Here is a 20,177-nt window from a genome sequence, read left to right as displayed (position 1 = left end):
AAGAGAAATAGCTTTCTTTTCCTATGTAAAAAGACACGATGAGAGCAGACAGCTTAATGTTGAGACTAGATGGATTTAAAGAGGAACCAGGACTATGAGACTGACCAGCTCTTGTAACCAACTGTTGATGCTTGAACAGCTTTTCTCCCTTTTTTCTTGTGATTAAAAATTAATGCTTGAATATCTTTCTGGCAGTAGATTCATTCGTGTGAGACAAGGAATTGAGTTCAATGTAAAAATTCTAAAATGTAAGTGTAAAATGCAAGACTGTAGCATAGGTCGAATGGAATGATGTGATATAAACTCAAATTGAATTATGTGTTATAAACTCCTGACCTCAATACATATTATTCCAGTTGCGCAGAACTTGTACAGTTTAACTGCAAATGGCTGTAAGTCCACCTGATTCCATGAATAGTTAAGCCGGTATTTGAATGTTCAGCAATTAAGTGTTCTGTCATGGCTTCCTAAAGGTGACTGGTGGTCCATCTCACGTGACTCATACGGGAATTGAAAATGCACAGTGAAACATTTAAAGCATGGCACAATTTAAAAGGTTTAATCTAATTATTCTTTGCCTTTTTTTGTTAGATATTTTAATGAGATGTCTGCACAAGGATTAAGACCTCGCACTGTGTCCAGTCCTATCCCTTATACACCCTCACCAAGTTCTAGCAGACCTATATCACCTGGTAAATATTTTACCCAGTTTCTAAGATTTTTCTATGCCTCACATAGTAATGTGCCCTAGGTCATTAGCCTTTCAAAGCTAGTCTGGGGAAAAAGTGCATTGTAAATGTAATGATAGATTTGCCTTAGATTTCTTCTACTGCAGCACGTGTTTTGAATGGTTCTGTTTTATGCTGTGATAAAATCGTTAGAGGTCAGTTAAGTAGCTATCATTTAAATTCCTCCCTGCCTCCTCTGCCTTCCCCATAGCTGCATTACTTTCGTTCCATTAGATATCCTGATTCTACTGACAGACTAGAATTGAGACTATTGTGCTTTGAATCAAAACTTCTTGTACAAGTCTAATCTTGACATGCTGGAAATAAGCTCATTTTCATTTCTCTTCAGTAGGGAAATGGGTTTGGTACTGCTGCCAAAGCAGAGATTTATGTTTTAAAACAATAACAATAAAATTAAGAATTTGCATCCATACTACCTTTTGTATTAAAGGCAAACTAACCTTTTCTGACTATAATAGATGTATTATATAGTCTTTGGAATTTCAGAAGAACCTGAATGGATTACATCTGACCTTAGATGATTGAATTTTTAATTACCGAGTATATTTGTAAATCAGAGGAAGCGTATTTGTGTTGACTCATAAAATTCAGTAAAAATACCACTGAGTATTTGTTGTTAATTGTTGGCCATGGATGGTAGGTGGTGATCATCAACTCACTTGTATTAAATAAAGTGAATCCTGCATGCTCCTCTTTACGAAGTTCACCTTTAGAACCTGCCAGGTGGTGTCCTACAGCAAGAGCAAAGGTGATGTGCCTAGTATTGGTATGTTCTACAAAGTGGGATTTAGACATTTGATTACATAGGTCTGCTAGAACGTAAATAGTGTGTTTAAACTCTTTACTTTTCAAGATTGACTTCAGTTTTTCAGAATGACTCAAAAGAGTTTTCATGCTTATGTGGGTAAAAGAGCAAGCGTGTATTTCACTGTCACTGGCTTATGACTGTGATAGTTTAGGTTTTTTTATGTGATGAGCCAGATGACTTGGCTTTTAATGTTTTACTAGATATACTACCACAGAGATGATATATACCTTCTTATCCTTTGCCTTTAACTGTGTGGTGCATACAGAGATACAGTCATACTTAAAAACTGTTCTAGAGCAACTGCTTTGGGCATGTATCTATGCAGGCTTCATAATAACCCGGTACTCATTTGCACATTGTATCTGCAGTCCATGCAGTGTTACAATAAAAATAAGAAGTGAAAATAAGAAGTGAAAATTCTCTGGCAATTTACTCAGAGCTTACATGCTAGATTTCCTAGAAATGCATGCAGTTCAGATGCTGATGTTTCAGAGCAGGAGTGCTCCTTTGGTTCGTTGTTTGTGCACTGGGACTGTGGCAGGTTCCTTGCTTGCTGTGGGGCTGTTGGATCAACTTGCCTCTGCTCATGGGAGGCAGAGTCCTGCATTCTTGTGGGAATTATTCCTACAGGCAGGGGATGCTGCAATGCAGTCTGAAATGGAGCTAACAATAGCGTGGTTGAAATGATCATTTCCAACAGAGTTGACAGGGTTTTTTTAGTGGTTGTACAGAAGATATTCCAGCCGAGCACTTCTGCACAGGCAGCTATATTGCTCTCCTTCTGATAAATTAAAGTCCACAGATGGAAAGTTTCAGGCTTCAGAAAAACAAAACCAGCAATTTGCTAGAGGACTAATGAGATCAGTAGGGAATTTCACACAGTTGTCTGGTATGTATGAAAGTAGTAATTCATGAAAACAGTTTGTTTTCGAGAGTAAAGCAGTAAGACTGTGGAAAGCACCAGCACAGAAAATATGATAAGTATTTTGTATCAAGTGATTATATGAACTGGCACGTTAATTTTTTTGAAGAAATGAGTTGCTTGAATTTTTAGAAACATAATTTGAAACCAGTTAAAAATGGTATGGATGTATGTGGTAGTGAGTCGGGTTTAATGGGTCAGATTCTGGCTCCTGATTCTTGAAGCCTTTTGTGGTTGTGTGGCTTGAGACGCTGCTTCTGTAATTACTGATTAGTCTTTGGTGTAGTTACAATCTTTTATGCTTTCCTTCTGCAGCCAGGCTAGATGTTTTAGGCTGCAGAGCTGTGGATGAGCTACCTTGCATGTACATGCATTACTGTTAGCACTGCTTTGACTGCCGTGGAGATTTGCATTTCTAAAGCTTTTGAAGCTGATTTATCCCAGAGGAGTCCAAAATTGTAAGATTGTGAAGACGACTTGATGTGTTAGTTATAAAACATGTGCTGTGCAGACAATTAGATTATATAGTCAAAAATGAGACTGATTTGTTACCTCTGTTGTTTAGCTACTCTGAAGAGATGGGTTTGCTCACAGTTTGCACCAAATGTACGTTGATAATGAAGCAGAATCAGAATAGAAAGAAGCAAGAGTAGCATCATATGTTTTCTTGTATCGCTTTATTAGTGATTTGAAGCCTTTTTGTTGTTTGTTTTTGTTTTTCTGTAATGTTGTCTCGTCTAGAACAGGCACAAAAGCAGATGTATGCCGTTAAGGACAAAGCCTTAGTGAAGAGAGTCTATATTGTATCTTTATTTACACTTGAATGTGTTGATGTAGCATGAAAACTGCTAAATCTAGTGAGGAGTTCTGAAGCATTTTCTGTTTTCTCATACTAAGCAGCTGAGAAAAGAGATGTCTGATATGTTTTCCAGCAGGTTGAGAGTGAGCTAATAGTTTTTGAAAGTTTGCTGTTTTGAGAAACATTCAGAATGGTCAGAACACTTCCAAGTCTGAATTTCATGCAATTAGCTGCTACTGTTTCTCCTCACCTTGATTCTCTATACAAGTACTCAGCATCTGTAAAAACTGGGATTTACAGAGAGGAAGTGTTGAGATGGGAGAATTAGATATTTGCACTTCTGAATGTTATGGTCTCTTTAACATAGATAAAACACATTGTAATTTTAGCTGTTAGTTCTTAGTGTGGATTATCATCCCATAGTATTTTAACTTCACAGCTCCAAAGAATTTTGGGATTCTGTCTATAAACACCAAGGCAAAAAAATCGGCAAACTAGGCTGCCATTGGTTTGGATGCAGAGCTGCTCTGCCTTGAAGGAGGCACTTCCATCTAGTTTCTTTCACGTGGAAACTCTTAGTGTCCCAGTGCTAGACAGCTTTTCCAGACACAAGTGTCTACTTCTTCAGACTGCATTTTGTCTAGGGATTGATTTGTTCCAAGGAGAGATGGAAAGTTGCATGGAATGCCTGTGAACTTAATGTAAGTTTCCTTACAAGGAAACTTTGTTTATGTTAAGTGAAAACGTGTATTTAATGCTGTGTGATGTGTGTTTTCAAACACCTGGTAGTTGACTACAGGAAAAGTATGAAATAAATCTTGGATCACTCTTTTCAGTGCAATGAATTTTTAGGTGTGTTAATTTGGCACCAGTTACTATTTATTTAACCCATATTTGTTTAAAAATAATCAAAAAGCACCCCCATGACCCTTTTGTTTTAAAATAAACAAGAATGTTGATGTTACTTTTTTAAACAATTTTTAGGTCTGTCATATGCAAGTCACACAGTTGGTTTCACACCACCAACTTCACTGACTAGAGCTGGAATGTCTTACTACAATTCCCCAGGCCTTCACGTGCAACATATGGGTCCATCCCATGGTATTACAGTAAGTATTTTTAAAAAGCAAATAGCTGTTGCCAATGTCAGTTTAATTTTTTATAGGTTATGATTGTTTGTCCTTAAGCTTTGTGCAAAACAGTTTTGTATATGTTTGTTTTTGTCTCCTTATTCCAAGATATCTATTGCTGCTTTCTTCAACCCTGATTTTCCTCTTCACCCCTCAGAAACTGATTCTTTTTGAAGAACCTTATTTTCCGCAAAAGAATAGGATGTATTATCATCTTAAGGACAGTAATAGGTATCATCTTATGGATCAGCAGGCAGGATGTGAGAAGTGATGTTCTAAGCTACTGAGCCTATCACAGGAAGTAAAAACATTGCTTTCATTTTTCTCCTAGTCTCCACCATCTGACGGATGAGTCATCTGAGGTTGCTTCAAGCTCAGGTTTTCTCCAGGATGGCACACAATGCTACCACCATGTCACTGTAACAGGCAGTTAACTCTTATTTTCTATTCTCATTGGCAAAGAAGAAAGTTAATATATTAAACATTTGCTAGGACAATTTCTCAGTATCTTTCAACTGGATTTATTTCCTTTTTAACACTGTTATTTGATGCATTTCTACCTAATTGAGTTTCTTCTCAGTATTTGTGGAGGTTTAATGAGCAAACAGAGCCTCAGTATTAACCATTTGGAAAGATAGCTTGTAGTTGATGTGTCGAGACCATTTTTATTTTTCTCAGCAGATATAGCCGTACGTAAATACTATCCTGTAAGGTGTTTGCTCATACTTGTCGTTCTCAATTTTGAAAGTTTGTTTCGATAAGGTATTCAGTAAAATGTTAAAATATATCTGTTTTTAAATTTCCTTAGGTAAACATGCTAAAGTCATTGTTAATTCCAGTGAGCAAATGGAAGCGGGAGCTATATACTAGTACTTAGAACAGGAGGCTGGAGTACTGCAGGAGGGTAGAATCCTAGTCCAGGTCCAGCCCCTCCCCCCCCCTGCTGTAAGTAACCCCAGGTTAGCCACAGGAAAATCTTCTGGAAGACCTAGAACTTAGTTTTATCAGCAAGTTTTTGAAGGAACTTGTTCTCTTTGGTCTCTGTGAAATGCTAATTCTTCTCTTTCATATAGTATAAATTAATTGGGGTCTCACTGAGTTACTACGACAAGGACAACTGCTAGGACAAAATATTGTTTTGAAGAAGCTTTGTTAAGTGGCTCTTGGCTTTGCATTGATGCTTAAGCTGGATCCCTTCATGTTATTAGATGTATGAAAAGGCAATAAACGATTTTAAAATGTTTCAGAAACATCAGTCAGTTGTTGAGAATCCCTTGACTTTTTCCATAGAATGTGCAACTAATGTATTGTTCATAGTTGTGCAGACAAATAGATACAATATACATTTTTTGAGCAAACTATTTGCCTCCCGATTCTTCATTTTCAACCTCGATTACGAAATAAATGGACTTTATATGTAAAACTTTTAGTGTAGCGATGTAACCATTCTTCTCCGCAGATCTGATTGACTTTGGTTGGTTATTAATTGTGGGTGGGTGGTTTGTCATACCATGAAGTTCTCTATTGGTAAGTAGTGACCATTTCAGTTTCAAAACTGCAGAAGTTAGTTCTGCAGTGTAATGTACAGTTGTCATATTGCTAACGCTTAAGATTATTCTCTCCTCACTGGCTTGTAAATATAAACTGGATTTTAAGCCTTTGTGTTTAAATGTGGAGGTTATGGCAGATCTGTGGTTTGTGTTGTGGGGAACTTCCTAATGACTGCTTTGTTCCGCAGCTCAAGGAATTGCAATCTTTGTTGTATGGTATTTGTTCTCAGAATAAAAACCTGAGTTATGCTTCAGTCTTGCTCCAGTGTGCAGGTTAACAGTCGTTTTTGAATGCTAAAGATTCCAGGCAAACGCTTTGGCATTCAGGACATTCCCACACTCAGTCACATTCTGCATATTTGGACTTGATATACCAGCAGTGTAAATTTAAAAGTTCATCGGTGCCTGCTGTTGGGCTGGCACAACTGAGAGGTACCATCTTTTCAGCGTCTCTCCAAGTCTCTTTTATAGGTTGGAGATCAGAGGTAAACATATGTTCAGGATGTAATGTCTTATTTTCATTTCCTGCAAGCTGACTGGAAGGAATGCATGTTTCGTTTGATTTCAGAAATGCTTCCACTTTCCTTTGCTTCTCTGTTTTAGAGAAACGATGTATTTTACGTAAAAATCGTACCGTGATTCTTGCAGTGTTTGAAAGTGATTCTCCCCATATAATTGTGGTTTTTTTTTTCCTTTGCCAAGCTCAATACACTGATTAGAGGACTTGCACCTAAAGTTGTTCAGGACTGCGTTAAACATAATTTCAATATTTGTTCTGCAGAGGCCTTCACCACGAAGAAGTAACAGCCCTGACAAATTTAAACGTCCCACTCCTCCTCCTTCTCCAAACACGCAGACCCCTGTGCAGCCACCTCCGCCACCACCTCCTCCACCTGTGCAACCTACGGTCCAATCCGCAGCATCGCAGTCAGCCACTTTTCAACATTCAGTGCATCCCTCCTCTCAGCCTTAGTGCATGTGCTCAGCAGTCTGTATGTCAGAATTGGACTCATAACATGGAGCAGTTTACTAAAGCCAAAGGCTTACTTGGCATATTTGGATTTGACTTATTTGCACTGAGGTTATATAGGCTTCACTGTTAATTGTGTTGTAAACGTTTGTATAAAAATGCAGCCAGTGTTGTGGGTCTACAACACTAACTTAACAAGAAATTTCCATCAGTGTTTACTTGAACTACATGTATGTCCATTCTCTGGCTGGAACATTTGCAACTCTGTTTGGTAATACGGCATTATGTCGTTTTGCTTGGCTCCAAAGCTTCATTTTCCTGGCTTCTAGGTTTGTAAAATTAAAGGGATACCTTTCTATATTTTTTCATGACAATTTGCATAAAGTTAAAGGCATGATGGGCTATCTGATCAATTCTGAAATACTGCAGTGTTTACCAAGCTTGTGGAAAGTTAGCACTACGTTTCAGTCATTTGAAATAACAGCTTCTAGCGCAGAAGTGAGTCAGTCACCCTAATCAGTGCCCAAGACACATTCTCTATTGTATGACATAGCAAATAAGCTGAATTCAGAACACAGGACGCATCCATTCTTCTCCTGTTTAAGAACACCTCAAACGTATGGTGCAGTCTGGATTTTAAGGAGAGGGAGCTGACTTGCTGGAGTATATGGAATGTACAATTTGTGGACCTTAAGATTTGATTATTTCACTTGACGTTTACATTAACCTGTAAGCTGTCCATACGGTGTGATCTGTCACAGTTAACTTAGAGCTCTAAGTGTGGTCCTGCCCACAGGTTACTGATAGCTGATTGAAGTGTGCTCTTTGATTTTTTTGCTGCAGAAGGCAACATGATTGTAGAAAACGGCTAATTATTTTTTCCTTGTTAAAATATATTAATTGTGATTTCCCTAAAACAAAGATTGAACAAGTATTTGAAATGTTCAAGTCTGTTAGCTAATAAGATATACGATGAGCATATAGGAATATATTGGCATAGCAGCCAAAAATGTTGTATTACTTGGTAGAAACAGAGTACAAGAAAGTAGCACAACGTGGCACTAATGAATGCTTATTTAGCAGCCTAAGCCGGTACAATGTATAAAGAAATGTGTTCCAAATACATTCTTTGCATTCATCTAGCACAAATAAATTGTTTGGTTTCACTTTGCAGTGGAACAAAGTGTCACTTCTTGGTATTGACATCTTGCTCAGTTTTATTTTTCCTGAGGTTCCTGTTGAGTACTGAGGTTTATATATTATTGATGATTTCAAGTGGTTTACCTCATCTATATGGATATGTGGGCCATGGAAAATGACAAGAGAATGTTTATTTTATGAGAATATGTATCTGGCTATAATCAGAGCAGAACGTGAGTAATTTATCTTTTGTTTACAAAGATTTGTTTGACATGCCTAATGCTTTATTAAGGACACTTTTAAGAAGGAAGTACAGCATTCTGGTAGTATAGTAAGACTTGTACGTATATTTTCCGTGTTTACCACTCAACTATTCAGTAAGAATTGGAGACTGGATATCTTTATGAAATCAGTGCTCTAAATCAAAGTAGTGAGTTAAAACAATGTTGTAAAAGTTTCAGCTTAAGGCAAAACTAGAATTTCTTCACTGTATCTATGTAGTTTCGGCTCATAGAGAATATAGAGAAATGCATACCTAGCCTATTACAGTTGTTAAACTAGTGTGGGATCAAGTGCATTATCAAATTACATTAGTTATGACATTGACTTTCTGATAAAGTGATACTCAAGATTGTGGCAGATCTGCAATTCGACCAGTGCTTCCATCTGAAAATAATTGCCCTTGGCAGGTGCTCATTTTTCCACAGAGGAAATGCAGCTGTGAGCATTGCAATTAAATGCAGCTCCTGAATCAGTGATAGGATCGCATGTGAGAAAATGACAGGCAAGTCAGAGGTGAGACTTAGGTCAAGATAGAGGTAGGATTGGTTTTGTAAGCAGAAGACAAAGAAAAAAATATATATATTCTTTTATAAGCAGGATTCCAGCTCGATCATATCACTATTAAAAATTGTGTCCTCCTTCCTGAAGTGCTTTGAGATTTTTGGCTGTATGGCTCTATGGAGTGTGAGCCCATAGTAGTACTAGTATAAATGCTGGGGGGTGGGGGGAAGCCTTTGATGATGTTGTATGAAGACCTTAAAATGGAAATTTGCCTTGAATAACATTTGATGCATATTCCAGAACAGAATTTGTGTAACTCAAGTTCAGCTGCTGTCATGAAGTGTCTTAGTGAACTCTCCGTACTATTCCAATGGGACTGTTACCAGTTGAAAGTAAAGAACTGCCAAATGTGTACTAAATCCTGAAAATGTAACAAGCCACGAAATTGGCCTTACCTAATTAAGAACGTTGAGCAAACGTGTGCTTGCAATCAGAAGTGTTAAACTCTATCTGTAGACTTTTTGAAGAAGATAAGGAATTGTGCACAACCAACTCCTAATAAATGTAAATGGATTTTCAGTTTTCCTTGTGAATTATAGTCATGAATTATCATTCTGCAGTGCTGATTTTGTGAGGATCTCCCATAGGCTAGAGAAACTCCCTTGACAGAGAGGTCTGGCTTAGCTTCCTTATTTTATCTCAGAAGCATCCGGGTAGGTTTCTGCTGTCCTCACCATTTCTGATGCCCGTGGGTTACATGATGCATCATCGCAAGTTGTGCAAGGTCACAGAAGCAACTTTTAGCCGTGATGAACATTTTGTGAGTGTGCCTGTTTATAGCTAAAGGTTGAAAATAAATCAATAAATCTCATGGCTGTTTCAGCAGTACTTACTTCTCTGACAACCAAACAGCTTTATTTTTTTTTATTTTTTTCTCTCAAGGGATCTGGTTTCGACACTGGAATGCAGCTGCTCTCTGTAGAGCATTGAGTTGATTTTATCCAGAATTTGTTCCAGAGGAGTTCTTTGGAAGAAGAGGTGGGATTGTTTGGAGATAGTCTTCCAGCTAAAAGCCAGATAAGATTGTTTTAATTATATCTACTCCCCTAAGAGCATATTCCCAAGGCCAGAAAGGGTTATTAGTTTTCCAAGAAAGTATCATTGCTTTTCTGTCTTGCGGTACCAGAGCTGAGTGGGACTCCTTGTCCCATGAAAATGCTCAGGTTCTTGAATCCATCTAAGTGGAATTTCTGTGCACTTCAACTGAATGAAAACTACAGCCTTGGAAGCAACTAAAATATTGGAGCTTCCTGGAATCTGTGCAAGCTGCAATGTCAACAGGAGACAATTCAGACTCCATGTATTTTGTTAAATATGGAAGCTGATCATGGAGCCTTGGCTACTTTTGGCCATCAAAGGTCACAGTCTTTCATTCTCGATATCGGTTATTGGTTGCTAAGAGGATGCATCCAGGGACCTCTTTGGAGTATTATAGTGGTTTTTGTTTTTTTGTTTTTTTTTAGTTATTATTTTGTTTTGTTTTTCCCCTCTAATGTTTAGTTCTACAAGCAGTATAAGTTCTAATACTGTTCCATTTTTTTCAATGTTTCCTTTGATTTAGTTGTGGCAGATTGTTTCTTTTTGATCCATGGGAGTCTACAGAGTATGAACTATGCAGAGTGTATTTCTCCGGTTCAAGCTATCTCATAAAAAAATAAAACAGAAGGCTTGTTAGTGTAAGCTATGAAATCTTGATACATGTGTACGTTACTACAACCTCCTTAAAGGGGAAGGTACTGCCCTCTTGCAGGGAGGGAAAACGAAGCCCGTATGTTCCAAATGAACTGTGTGCATAGAGACAATCTGGTTTCCTCAGTTCTCAAATGAGCTGAATTTCTCTCCCAACCTTTTTTGGATTTGGACTACATTTGTTAATTTTTATTTTTCTATATATTTTTTTAATTCTGTGTTTCACTGTAATAAGTACTCAGGATATCTTTCGTGTTCTCTTTGGGTAAAAACCACTAGTCCCAGTGCGAGTAGAGGTTAAGAGATATTACCACTTTGTGGATTGGAGGAAGTCACTCAGTGTGCCATAATGTGGACTTTATGATTCAGGCTTAGTTCAGGTGGGATTGTACGCTCATAGTATGATTTCTCTTTTAAGCAGCTATTCCTGTGCTTGCATTAGTAATATGCCCTGAAGGAGAGGGGAAAAATACAGAGGTTTGGTGCTGCATTAACAGACAGTTGCTACAGTAGGGAGACTAGTCCACGTTCCTTTCCTGTTCAACTAGTTGGGCTCCAAAGAAAAGTACTACCTCACCTTTACGTTGGGATGATGTGGCTGCAGAGTCAGTAGAAATGTAGCTGTGCTAGGTTTTTTTCAGCATAAATAACCCAGACAGGAGTCTTTCCTCACTGCAGCTGGGCTCCAAAGGTTATAAAGCTTTTGTAGATGGGGAGTGGAGAGTTGGCCAGGTGGTTGAGATTGAGAAAACTGTGTGTCCCTGTAGTAAGTTGCTGCTCAGAGTACTCTTTGGCTAGGCCTTGAACCACAACATTTTTCAAACAGCTGTGTTGCAGTTGTGATTTGTTTTTTATTTTATTTAAGTTCTTGGTGCTGGCATTTAATTTAAAAAAAAAAAAAAAAAAGTGATTTCCCCCTTCCACAGAAATATTGGAAATAGTATTCTGCTTGCAAAGGTGAGTCCTCTCACTCTATGAATCAATACTGTATCTGTAAACAAAGGCATTGTATTCTAGTGGTAAAGCCTAAGCTGTCCAAGGCACTTTAGTTTGTGATTGCTGACTTTTGTTTTGGCAGGTGTTTCAGATGAAATCTAAGCCTCCTGTGGAGGAAGAAAAAAATCACCTGACAGATGTAGACTGTTCCTTTCCTGCAGAAATTCAGCAATTTCCTCAAATGCAAGTAAAAATGGAAGTAACGTCCTTGAGCTTTTTTGAAGCTTATATTTAATTTCAGTACATTGGTGATTGCTCTTTATGTCTTTAGGGAATCTCTGAAGCCTCATTCTAGGTTGGATGGGTGTCTAGCTGGTTATTCCTTTGTTTTCCTGGTCCTAGGGAAGGAAGCCTGTTCGAATTTGGATCCAGTTTATGAATACAACAATTAATAACAACAGTCAAAGCGCAGATTTGTTGAGTGTGAATCCAAGTGGTGACTTAAAAGCATTACACTGTATTGGTGTGAATCAGATCTTATAATTGAAAGAACCTCAGATACAAAAGTTTGTTGTTTTGTTTTTAACAGGTTACGTTTTATTCCTGTATTAGCTGTATTACTGCTTTGTTGTATATCTCAATGTGTTTACATATATTTGTAATTGTTACGATGTGTCTGTAATCAAGCTCATCTGTGCCTTCATGCAGACTTCCAATAAACACTTGATTTTTTTTTTTTGTATTTACTTGTATTGAAAGACTATGGGGTGGATGTATATTCCCTTCTATCTGTCAGCCTGTCATCATGGAGGGTGAAGAGAATGAGAACTAAGAATCAGTGAAAGAAATGTGCTTGTCTGTTTTTGCTGTCTTTGATTCTAGGTGGACTGTTTCTGGTATTTTCACTTAATTGGCTCAGTGGAGAACCTGGGGATTACCTTATTTGTATAATAAAGTTTGTACCTGAGATGCTCTTTGCTTTGGATCAGATGGATATTCAAAGTATAATCAATCATGCATGCTTGGTTCCTTCATCTTTGCTTCCATCTTGGAAGAGTGTATCTCTATCTCTTGCTATTATTGTGGGGAAAATTCCGAGTATCTTCCTCCTTCACAGTTAAATATGTATATGTGACTTCCACCTGCCTTCCAGTGAGATTTCAGACTTGTCTCTTTTTTATTTATCATAGCACTATGTTTTGATCCTAGTAGGCCTGCACACTTTATGGGAACTTTTTGATTAACTGGGACATGGACACCGTTGTACATTCTTTGAGTCTAAGGCAGTTTACAGCAGTACAGCAACTTTTCTATTCTGATACCACGTGTGAGAGAAAGAGAAGGGGAAAAATGTCCCTTTGCACATATTAAAAGGTTTGCTTTCTGTTTGGTAGATTGGAAGTGATTACCTTCCAGTTTCTTTGTGCTGCTGAAGGTTACTGAGTCTGGTAGTCTGTTTCGATATTAATGACTTTTCTTGTTTTCAAACATTGGCAGCTAAGTACTTCTATTTTTGACATATTCTGCCATATTCTGATGGAGATTTATCTTAAAAATCCACCATACTTTCTACTATTTTGTCTTTATTAAAGCATTGCTTTGATGAATGTAAATTTGCAAATATTTTTGTTAATTTTAATTTCTGTGATACTGCAACATCATGCTAAGAACAGTCCTAGTGTTCTTATACCTGCAGCGTGTTGAATCATAAGCCTTAGATACCTAATGACGGTGGTGTGCATTTCTGAAGTTTGTGTAGGTGTTTTGTTTTGTTGTCCCTTATGAAATCTGTTTTTGTCATCTTCTTTTTGTATGCATTCGTGTACTAACTTAGCACAGTTTACCTGCATAGCATACTTCTTGTCTTCTTTGCTGTATTGTCAAGTTTCTGGGCTTAGATCTTAGCCTCAGTAGCACTTCTCAGTTGTCCTTTGCTTGTCTTCTACTCACGGTCCAAGTCTTTACCCAGCTCCTTGGCTGGATCCACTTGTCTTTGCCTTGTTAAGGTCCTGCTCTGGTAAATATCTGTATGTGCACTCTGCTCTGCATTCCTGTGTTCCTGCATATGAATAAGAGTTGCTGCTTTACTTTGTACTCCTTCCCCCCTGGCACTATAAAGAGCATGTTCTCCATTTAATCTGGTGACAGTATGTACAGCAAAATCCCTGTAGCATGATGGCTGCAGGTTCTTAGGCAGCAGGACATGTAAGTATTTCTGCAGTGAAATGCTAATCTAGCTCTTCTGTGTTACTCTGTTCCTACACCACAAGGAGTGTTTTGTCAGATGTCTTTATTCTCTCCATTGCTGCAAATGCTGAGCAATCTGTTCTGCCTGTCTTGTTGTGAACATCCTATCTGGCGCTACACCTGGTAAGAGCATTAACCAGGTGAATGAGCTGTGCTGCTGCAGTCTGCCTTCATGCTCTTTGTCTTTTCTCTGAGGTTTTATAAACTCAAAGGAGTAACTTGAATTCTTCCAGAAGAGGTGAGAAGAATATGCATGTGATCAGTTTAATTTCAGGTTCCTTTGTCCACGTCATCTCCTCTTTAAATGGTTGTTTTTTATTTCTTTTGGAGCTTGTACTGGGAAAGGAGGTTCTCAACATTGCAGTAATAAAAATTCTGATAAACTGCTGAGAGCAGAGAAGAAATTCTGCGTTGTAAAGTAAGCAGTTTTGATAAGCCTAATCCTTGCTCTATTTAGAATGCTTGGAGGAGTATCAAGCTGTTCACGTGCTACGAGGCAATTACATGCCTTTTGAGGTGTAAGGTGAGAGGTGGACCCAACGTCCTTCAGGGCAGAAGCGTGAGGAGTTTGAAGACTTAAGATGCATATTAAAGGCCTTTAGTTCTTTGGGATGCAAAAAAAAACCACCACTAAATGCAAGTACTGGGGAGTGCTGCTTTTCAGCCTGAGGGCTCACCATGGAATTGGCTACAGCCTCTTCTGTAACCCTGCAAGGTAGAAAGTCATCTTGTTAATCGATGAATTGGTGGTGGTGCCTGCTGTGATTTTTGCCGCCTTTCCTATGGTCTGAAGCTCTCTGCCACTGAACAGTGTTGCCTAGAGATCCTAAAATATAAGAACAAATCAAATGTCATGATGGTAAAAGTAAACACCTATGGATTGGAAAAGGGGCATTGAACCCAATCTTGAATCCAAAGGTGCATCTGATACTGTTGTGTGACACCAGCAGACAACCAAAGGAGTATGACAACATTGTGCTGCTGTGATGAGCAGGAGGAGAATAGACGGTCTTGGTTAAGAGGTACAGTAGGACAGGTATACAAACATCTTTTGGCTACCCTTCTCTTGTCAAAGGAGAGCTCTTCTCTCCAAAAGATAATTCTCCACTGGCTGGGAACACTTATAAACTGAACGGTTATTCTTATCCAGTAATGTTGGTACCAGGAGGAATCGAAGCAAACTCCATTTAGGTGAGAAAACAGCTGGTTGAACTTTGGAGAGACTTACTTTCCAGACAGCATATGAGCTGGAGCCCTCGCTGCACAGTCCGTCTGGTCCTGGCTTGTTCCTATATTTGTCTGCAAAGGGCGGGGGGAGGGAAGACGTACGGAAGGAAAAGAGCAAGAAAAACAGAAGGGAAGTAATTGGCTTCTGTGACTGTCACCTCCCACATATGCTGAGAGCAAGAATCCCTCAACGGGTTTTTACACTTCTGACATGCAACACAGACTGCTGCTTCCAGGACAAGGCTGTCAGGCAAGGAAGTTTTTAACCTTTTAGTTTCTGTTTTAATGTGTAACAGCTTAGCTTATCTATCCACCATTTTGCAGAAAGTTAACTGAACAACAAAACAGACCGCTGTGAGTAATACGACAGCAGTTAGAGTGCGCCAGATGGATAACAAAGGAGGACAGGGTGCAATGTGAAGAAAGTTCCTTTGTACTGGTTAAGAACCCAGTGAGTGGGGAATCCAGGGGATTGAACAGGAAATGGACCTTTTTGCTGGAATTAACAATGGTGGGTTTTTTTCCCTTAATTATTTTCACTTCACTATTGAAATAGTCTGAATAGTATTCTGACTCTGAAACATCAGCTTAGTTTCAGGATGTGTTAAGCCAAACAAGGCATCTCCATTTTTCTCAGGTTACATATGGTGTCATTGAGCAGACATCAGTGAATCTTTGATTCCCAAAATACTAGGATTTATTGATAGTAGAAATTGGCACTTACCTATATATTGTGGGTCAGCTGCTCTTCTTCACACTGAAATAACAATTGTAAAATGATTTGGGATCTAGACAAGCAGAAATGAGAACTGAGTTTGGTTGCAAATCCCAAATGGATCAGTGCATTTCAGAATTAGCCTTGAAGTCTTTTTACACCGTCCTGAAAAATTCACTGTGATTTCTAAACTGAGTGCTTCCTTTAGGGTTCAGATCTCAGTTCCTACAGGGCAAAAAGGGCCAGAATGCTGCTTTCTCATTGTCTGTCCACTAAAGTTGCCCTCATGGTAGTCAAGATTTACTTTCTTCATCCACAACCAATTCCCAAAAGTAGAACAAGTAATAATAATAATAATAATAAAAGCCTGACATGTTCTCTTCTGCTTTCCCATCCCAACCTTAGGGCTAACGTGGGGGAGGTCTCAGCAAAGAGCAATGGGTCAGCAAAGACTTTTTTTCTTAGCCCCTCCCCAAGTGTTCTACTCAGAGGCAAGGATCCCACAGCTCCTCTTTGCTTTCCAGAGCATTTATGTAACTACTACAGGACACCAAAAACAGGTTATGGAAGCCATGAAGGATGATTTCCATCTCTGAACTGGAGAAAGTTAAGGTGGTTTGTCAGCCTACCTTGAGGCAAAAAGCTTCCCTTTAAAGACAAAAGCAATGTTCTGGGAGTGCAGGTTTAATTCACTGTCAGCATATTCAAATTTTAAATAGGTATTTCTTTACCCATTTTACTTTAAGTCTTCTGACTGGGGTAGATGTGCTCTGAGATTGCTTTCCTCACTGGTGTTTATTGAAAAGAAAAAAAAATGTAGAACAAACTGCAATATGAAGCAAAGGCATTTTCTATGAAGACTCTGGTCCTGTATTTAAGATGCAATCTGGTTATATATTAAGTCAATGCCAATTGAACTTTTGGGCTAACTATAACCATAGATACCTCTTTTAATGATTATCCAGTGCAGAGGAAAGAGGAAGAACTGACGTATGTGTGAGTTCATGAGCATTAACTGTGTGGGGATGTGTTAAAAATACATTCTAAGCCTGTGGAGAGATTTTTTGAATTTAACTTTCCTTGGTGCCTCAGATATTTCCAAAATACATAAATTTTTACATCCAAGTAAGAATAGCCTTTATGTGCTTCTCACATCACTTTAATATCCTTGCAGATACTGTGGGTCTTCTGAGGAACTTCTCAGTAACTAAAAATAAGCCACATAAGTCAATGGAGAAATAACCTTACTCTGAAATGAGACCCACCAATAGAGAGAAGCTGAAGAGTTCACTCTGAGCTCTGTTTCTTCTAACCAAAGCTCATTCAAAACACCAGTTTGACTGGTAATCTTTAATTAAAATGCAATTTAAAAAGAATTTACAGCACAGATCAGCAAGGTCTGGATGGACTAAGTATAGTTACAGAGATTCATATTCTGAGGATGAGGAGCAGATAAGAGCAGATGGAGGTTTTTCGTGCTTTAGAAATCTTTGAATTCTGCTTGATTTATCCCTAAGTTGCACGTCCCTGCAGAACTGTGGCTTAGCCCTCGGTCTCATGATTGTTACAAGCATGTGTTCTGCAGTTCCAGGTGGGGCTCTGTTTCTTGTTGCGTATTTGACACAGTGCAACCCTTTCAAGAAGCTTTCCTTTGAATGTGGTCTCTGTGTGTGTGTGTGTGTGTGTGTGTTAGATACGTGCTCTTGTTTTGGGGAAAAACAAAATTTCACTGAAACGTTGTGAATTCAAGGTTGAGAATTCACTCTGGGTCTTAAAAATCAGATCATGACTGACATGTAACTTTTTGGACAAAAGCTTTTGAGATCTTACTGCTGTCATAAGAGGATCAAAGCCAGAAACCCCCCAAATGAATTTAGGCTTTATGTCAAAAATGAAATTACCAGGGCAAAATCCATTTATATTTATTAGAGCGTATTTCACTTCTGTGTTCTGAATGCCATCTGAATCAGCCACTTGGAGATCTCCTTATGTATATATAAAGGCAATGGATTTTCTGAGAGTGGCATTAGAGAGCTGGTCTTTCAGCCTGTCCCTCCTAATCTCACTTTCAAGGGTGGGAAGCTTCTGCTTTGACACTGCCTAGTCTGAAATGCACTGCGGGTTGATTTACTTTTGCCTTGGTGATATGCATAATCCACAGCTTGTTTCATCCTCTGTTCCTCTGAGTGCAGGAATTCTGTAGTTTAAAGGATATGAAAGCACAGTATATGCACTCTGCCTTTTATATTGTTAGAAGGGCTGTTCTCTTTTGCCTCGCTCACATCTCTCTTCTTGGCCTGTGGTACCAACAAGTCATAGGATCATCCCTTTTGAGATAAGGGTAAAAGTTAACACTAACTTGAAAACTTAGGTGCTATAAATAATTTTTTCCTCCCTCAAAATGAATGGCTGTTGCTGAGCATTGCTGCATTCTGAAGAGCTGATAATTTAAGTAATAGAGGTACTCCCATGTGATTCTTGCTGCATTTGCTGCTTGATTTGCAGAAGCAGCAGATGCTCCATAAGACTTCAGGTGTACTGGCCAGGTAATGTTGTATAAGGAACATTATTTGTGAGAGAGGAGTACTGTTCAGGTTTGGTCAGAACTTGTTCAATGAACATGTTGCATTGGTAGCTGCTGCAAAGCAAAAACCTTCCTCAGCTTGTTTTCAGGGTAGAAATGAGTACATAACATGCATACGTGCTAGTGACAGTTTGCTTTTCTACTTTGTCTGGTTTCACTACTTGCTGGACAAGTTAAAATATTCTGCCTTAAACCAGACTGTGAAGGTTTTAAAGATCTTGTTACATGATTTCATTGGTAGGTGATGTACCTCGGAGGTGAACGCTGGCATTACACTTGAGGTCTGGAACCATCCCAGGTGCTGACACTGCACAGCTCTGGCTCTGAGTCAGCACAACAGCACAGTACTCACAGATCTTGGCACATCTGCTAGTCTGCTGAATTACAGCCTGGAAATCAAGTCTGGTAGCAAAGCTGAAAAGTCAAATGAAGTTTATCATAAATATAGTTACACATTTTTGCCTGGTTTACAGCAAGTACAAAGGAGTCTCTGGGCTGTTTCAGTGAAAGTATCCTTGTTCACATTTGCACCTTTTCTACTAAGGAAGCTGTTTATGAATAAAATGATCAGCTCTGATCAAGGAAACACGCAGAGGTTTCCAATTCTCTTCACTGTCACTGCTGTACAATTAATGCAAACTTGGAGTATCCACTGTGGTGGAACCAGTTATGTTTACATCATAGTTGTCAGAGCAAATAAGTTTTAAGCTAATTTGTTGATAGTAAATTGCCCAAGCTCCTTATAGATGTGCGTAGCTTGCTGGTACTTGATATAGATGATTTCAGTATAGTCAAATATTTAGCTGAATACAAGGATTAGCAAGCCAGAGCTAAAGCAAGTGTTAGCAAGTGGAGGACAGGAGGCAGGAGTTAGCAGGAACCCCGGGCAGAGGTGGCAGGATTTCTGACTGGGCAGAGCCAGGACCCACACATGTCCAGCACAAGCTGCCTCCTGCCTGGGGGTTTGCAAACCACTGCAGAAGCTCAAGGAACATTTCTGCAGAGACCCCACGTACCTGTCCTTTGCAAACTGTGCTGACTTGAAGAACTGGTCCTGAGAGATGAAGCCCCCTCGTGGTCCTGCTACTCATCATGAGAGCCTTCATGGAACTTCCCAAATCTCAGATGACAAAGGCACAAAGCCAACAGTAGAGGTAAGATTTTCTTGGTTATTTTTCCTCCCAACATACAAAAACATGCTTACAAAATTCCATTGGACATCACTTGTGACTGAGAGTTATCTTGGGCCTGGCTGTGAATGCAAAGCCTCCTTTGCTGTTCCTGAGGAACTCTGCGTGTCTGCACTAAATGTGCAGACTAAGGGTGTTTACTGTAGACAAATCTATATTTAGACCAGCCTGGTGGCAGCTTAACGTAGGCTTAAAATAAACCTCCTCCATTGTGGAATCTTCCTTTCCTGTTCATCCTTCCACTGAGTTTATGTTGGCGATAGGAAGTTACAATACACAGGCCTCTGGGAACACTTCACAGGTATTTAGGGATAAATTGTGACTTGCTTTAGAACGTGCTATGCAACAAAGGGTATGCATGACTACAAAAATGCAGTGTAATTTGAAATCTCTGTGTGTGTTAGTGGCAAGTAGATGACTTTGCATTAAGAATTAAGCAAACGCTATTTCTAAGGGGCTACCTCTAGTATTCGTGCCATGCCTTATGACTACCTTAACAAAAATACTTCCTTTGCAGTATGCTGAGGTGGTCACTATTTCTGATCTGGAGCTGAAGTCATCTCCTTGAACTGTTCTGACAGAGGCTGCAACAAAAGAGGGTTAACAAGAAGAGTAAGGGAGGTGATTGTCCTCCTCTACTCTGCCTGCATGAGGCTGCATCTGGAGTATTACTTTTAG

General features: G+C 39.0%; 1 protein-coding gene and 1 long non-coding RNA gene across 3 annotated transcripts in view; one reads left to right on the top strand and one right to left on the bottom strand.

Moving 5' to 3' along the window:
- The window catches only part of CCDC6 (coiled-coil domain containing 6), a 46,144-nt gene extending 33,856 nt beyond the window's left edge, over positions 1-12,288 (top strand). The window contains exons 7-9 of one of the 2 annotated variants that reach the window (XM_015866249.1): positions 592-692; positions 4,263-4,387; positions 6,740-12,288. In XM_015866249.1, coding sequence (XP_015721735.1) covers positions 592-692; positions 4,263-4,387; positions 6,740-6,931 — 418 coding nt within the window. In that variant the 3' untranslated portion in view covers positions 6,932-12,288. Of the gene's footprint in view, positions 1-591; positions 693-4,262; positions 4,388-4,739; positions 5,832-6,739 lie in introns of those variants that run through there. The other variant, XM_015866250.2, reaches the window with a different exon arrangement.
- A 2,640-nt stretch (positions 12,289-14,928) lies between these two features.
- LOC107315674 lies at positions 14,929-19,623 on the bottom strand. The gene is made up of 4 exons (XR_001556010.2): positions 19,326-19,623; positions 18,560-18,723; positions 15,735-15,767; positions 14,929-15,082 (listed from the first exon to the last, which is right to left on the bottom strand). It is a non-coding gene; the product is annotated as an uncharacterized LOC107315674 (long non-coding RNA).
- Between the last annotated feature and the right edge of the window lie 554 nt (positions 19,624-20,177).

The sequence above is a fragment of the Coturnix japonica genome, chromosome 6 (genome assembly GCF_001577835.2).
Source record: "Coturnix japonica isolate 7356 chromosome 6, Coturnix japonica 2.1, whole genome shotgun sequence".
Classification (NCBI taxonomy): Eukaryota; Metazoa; Chordata; class Aves; order Galliformes; family Phasianidae; genus Coturnix; species Coturnix japonica.
The sequence above is the reverse complement of the archived record's forward strand: the minus strand, read 5'-3'. Positions and strand labels throughout refer to the sequence as shown.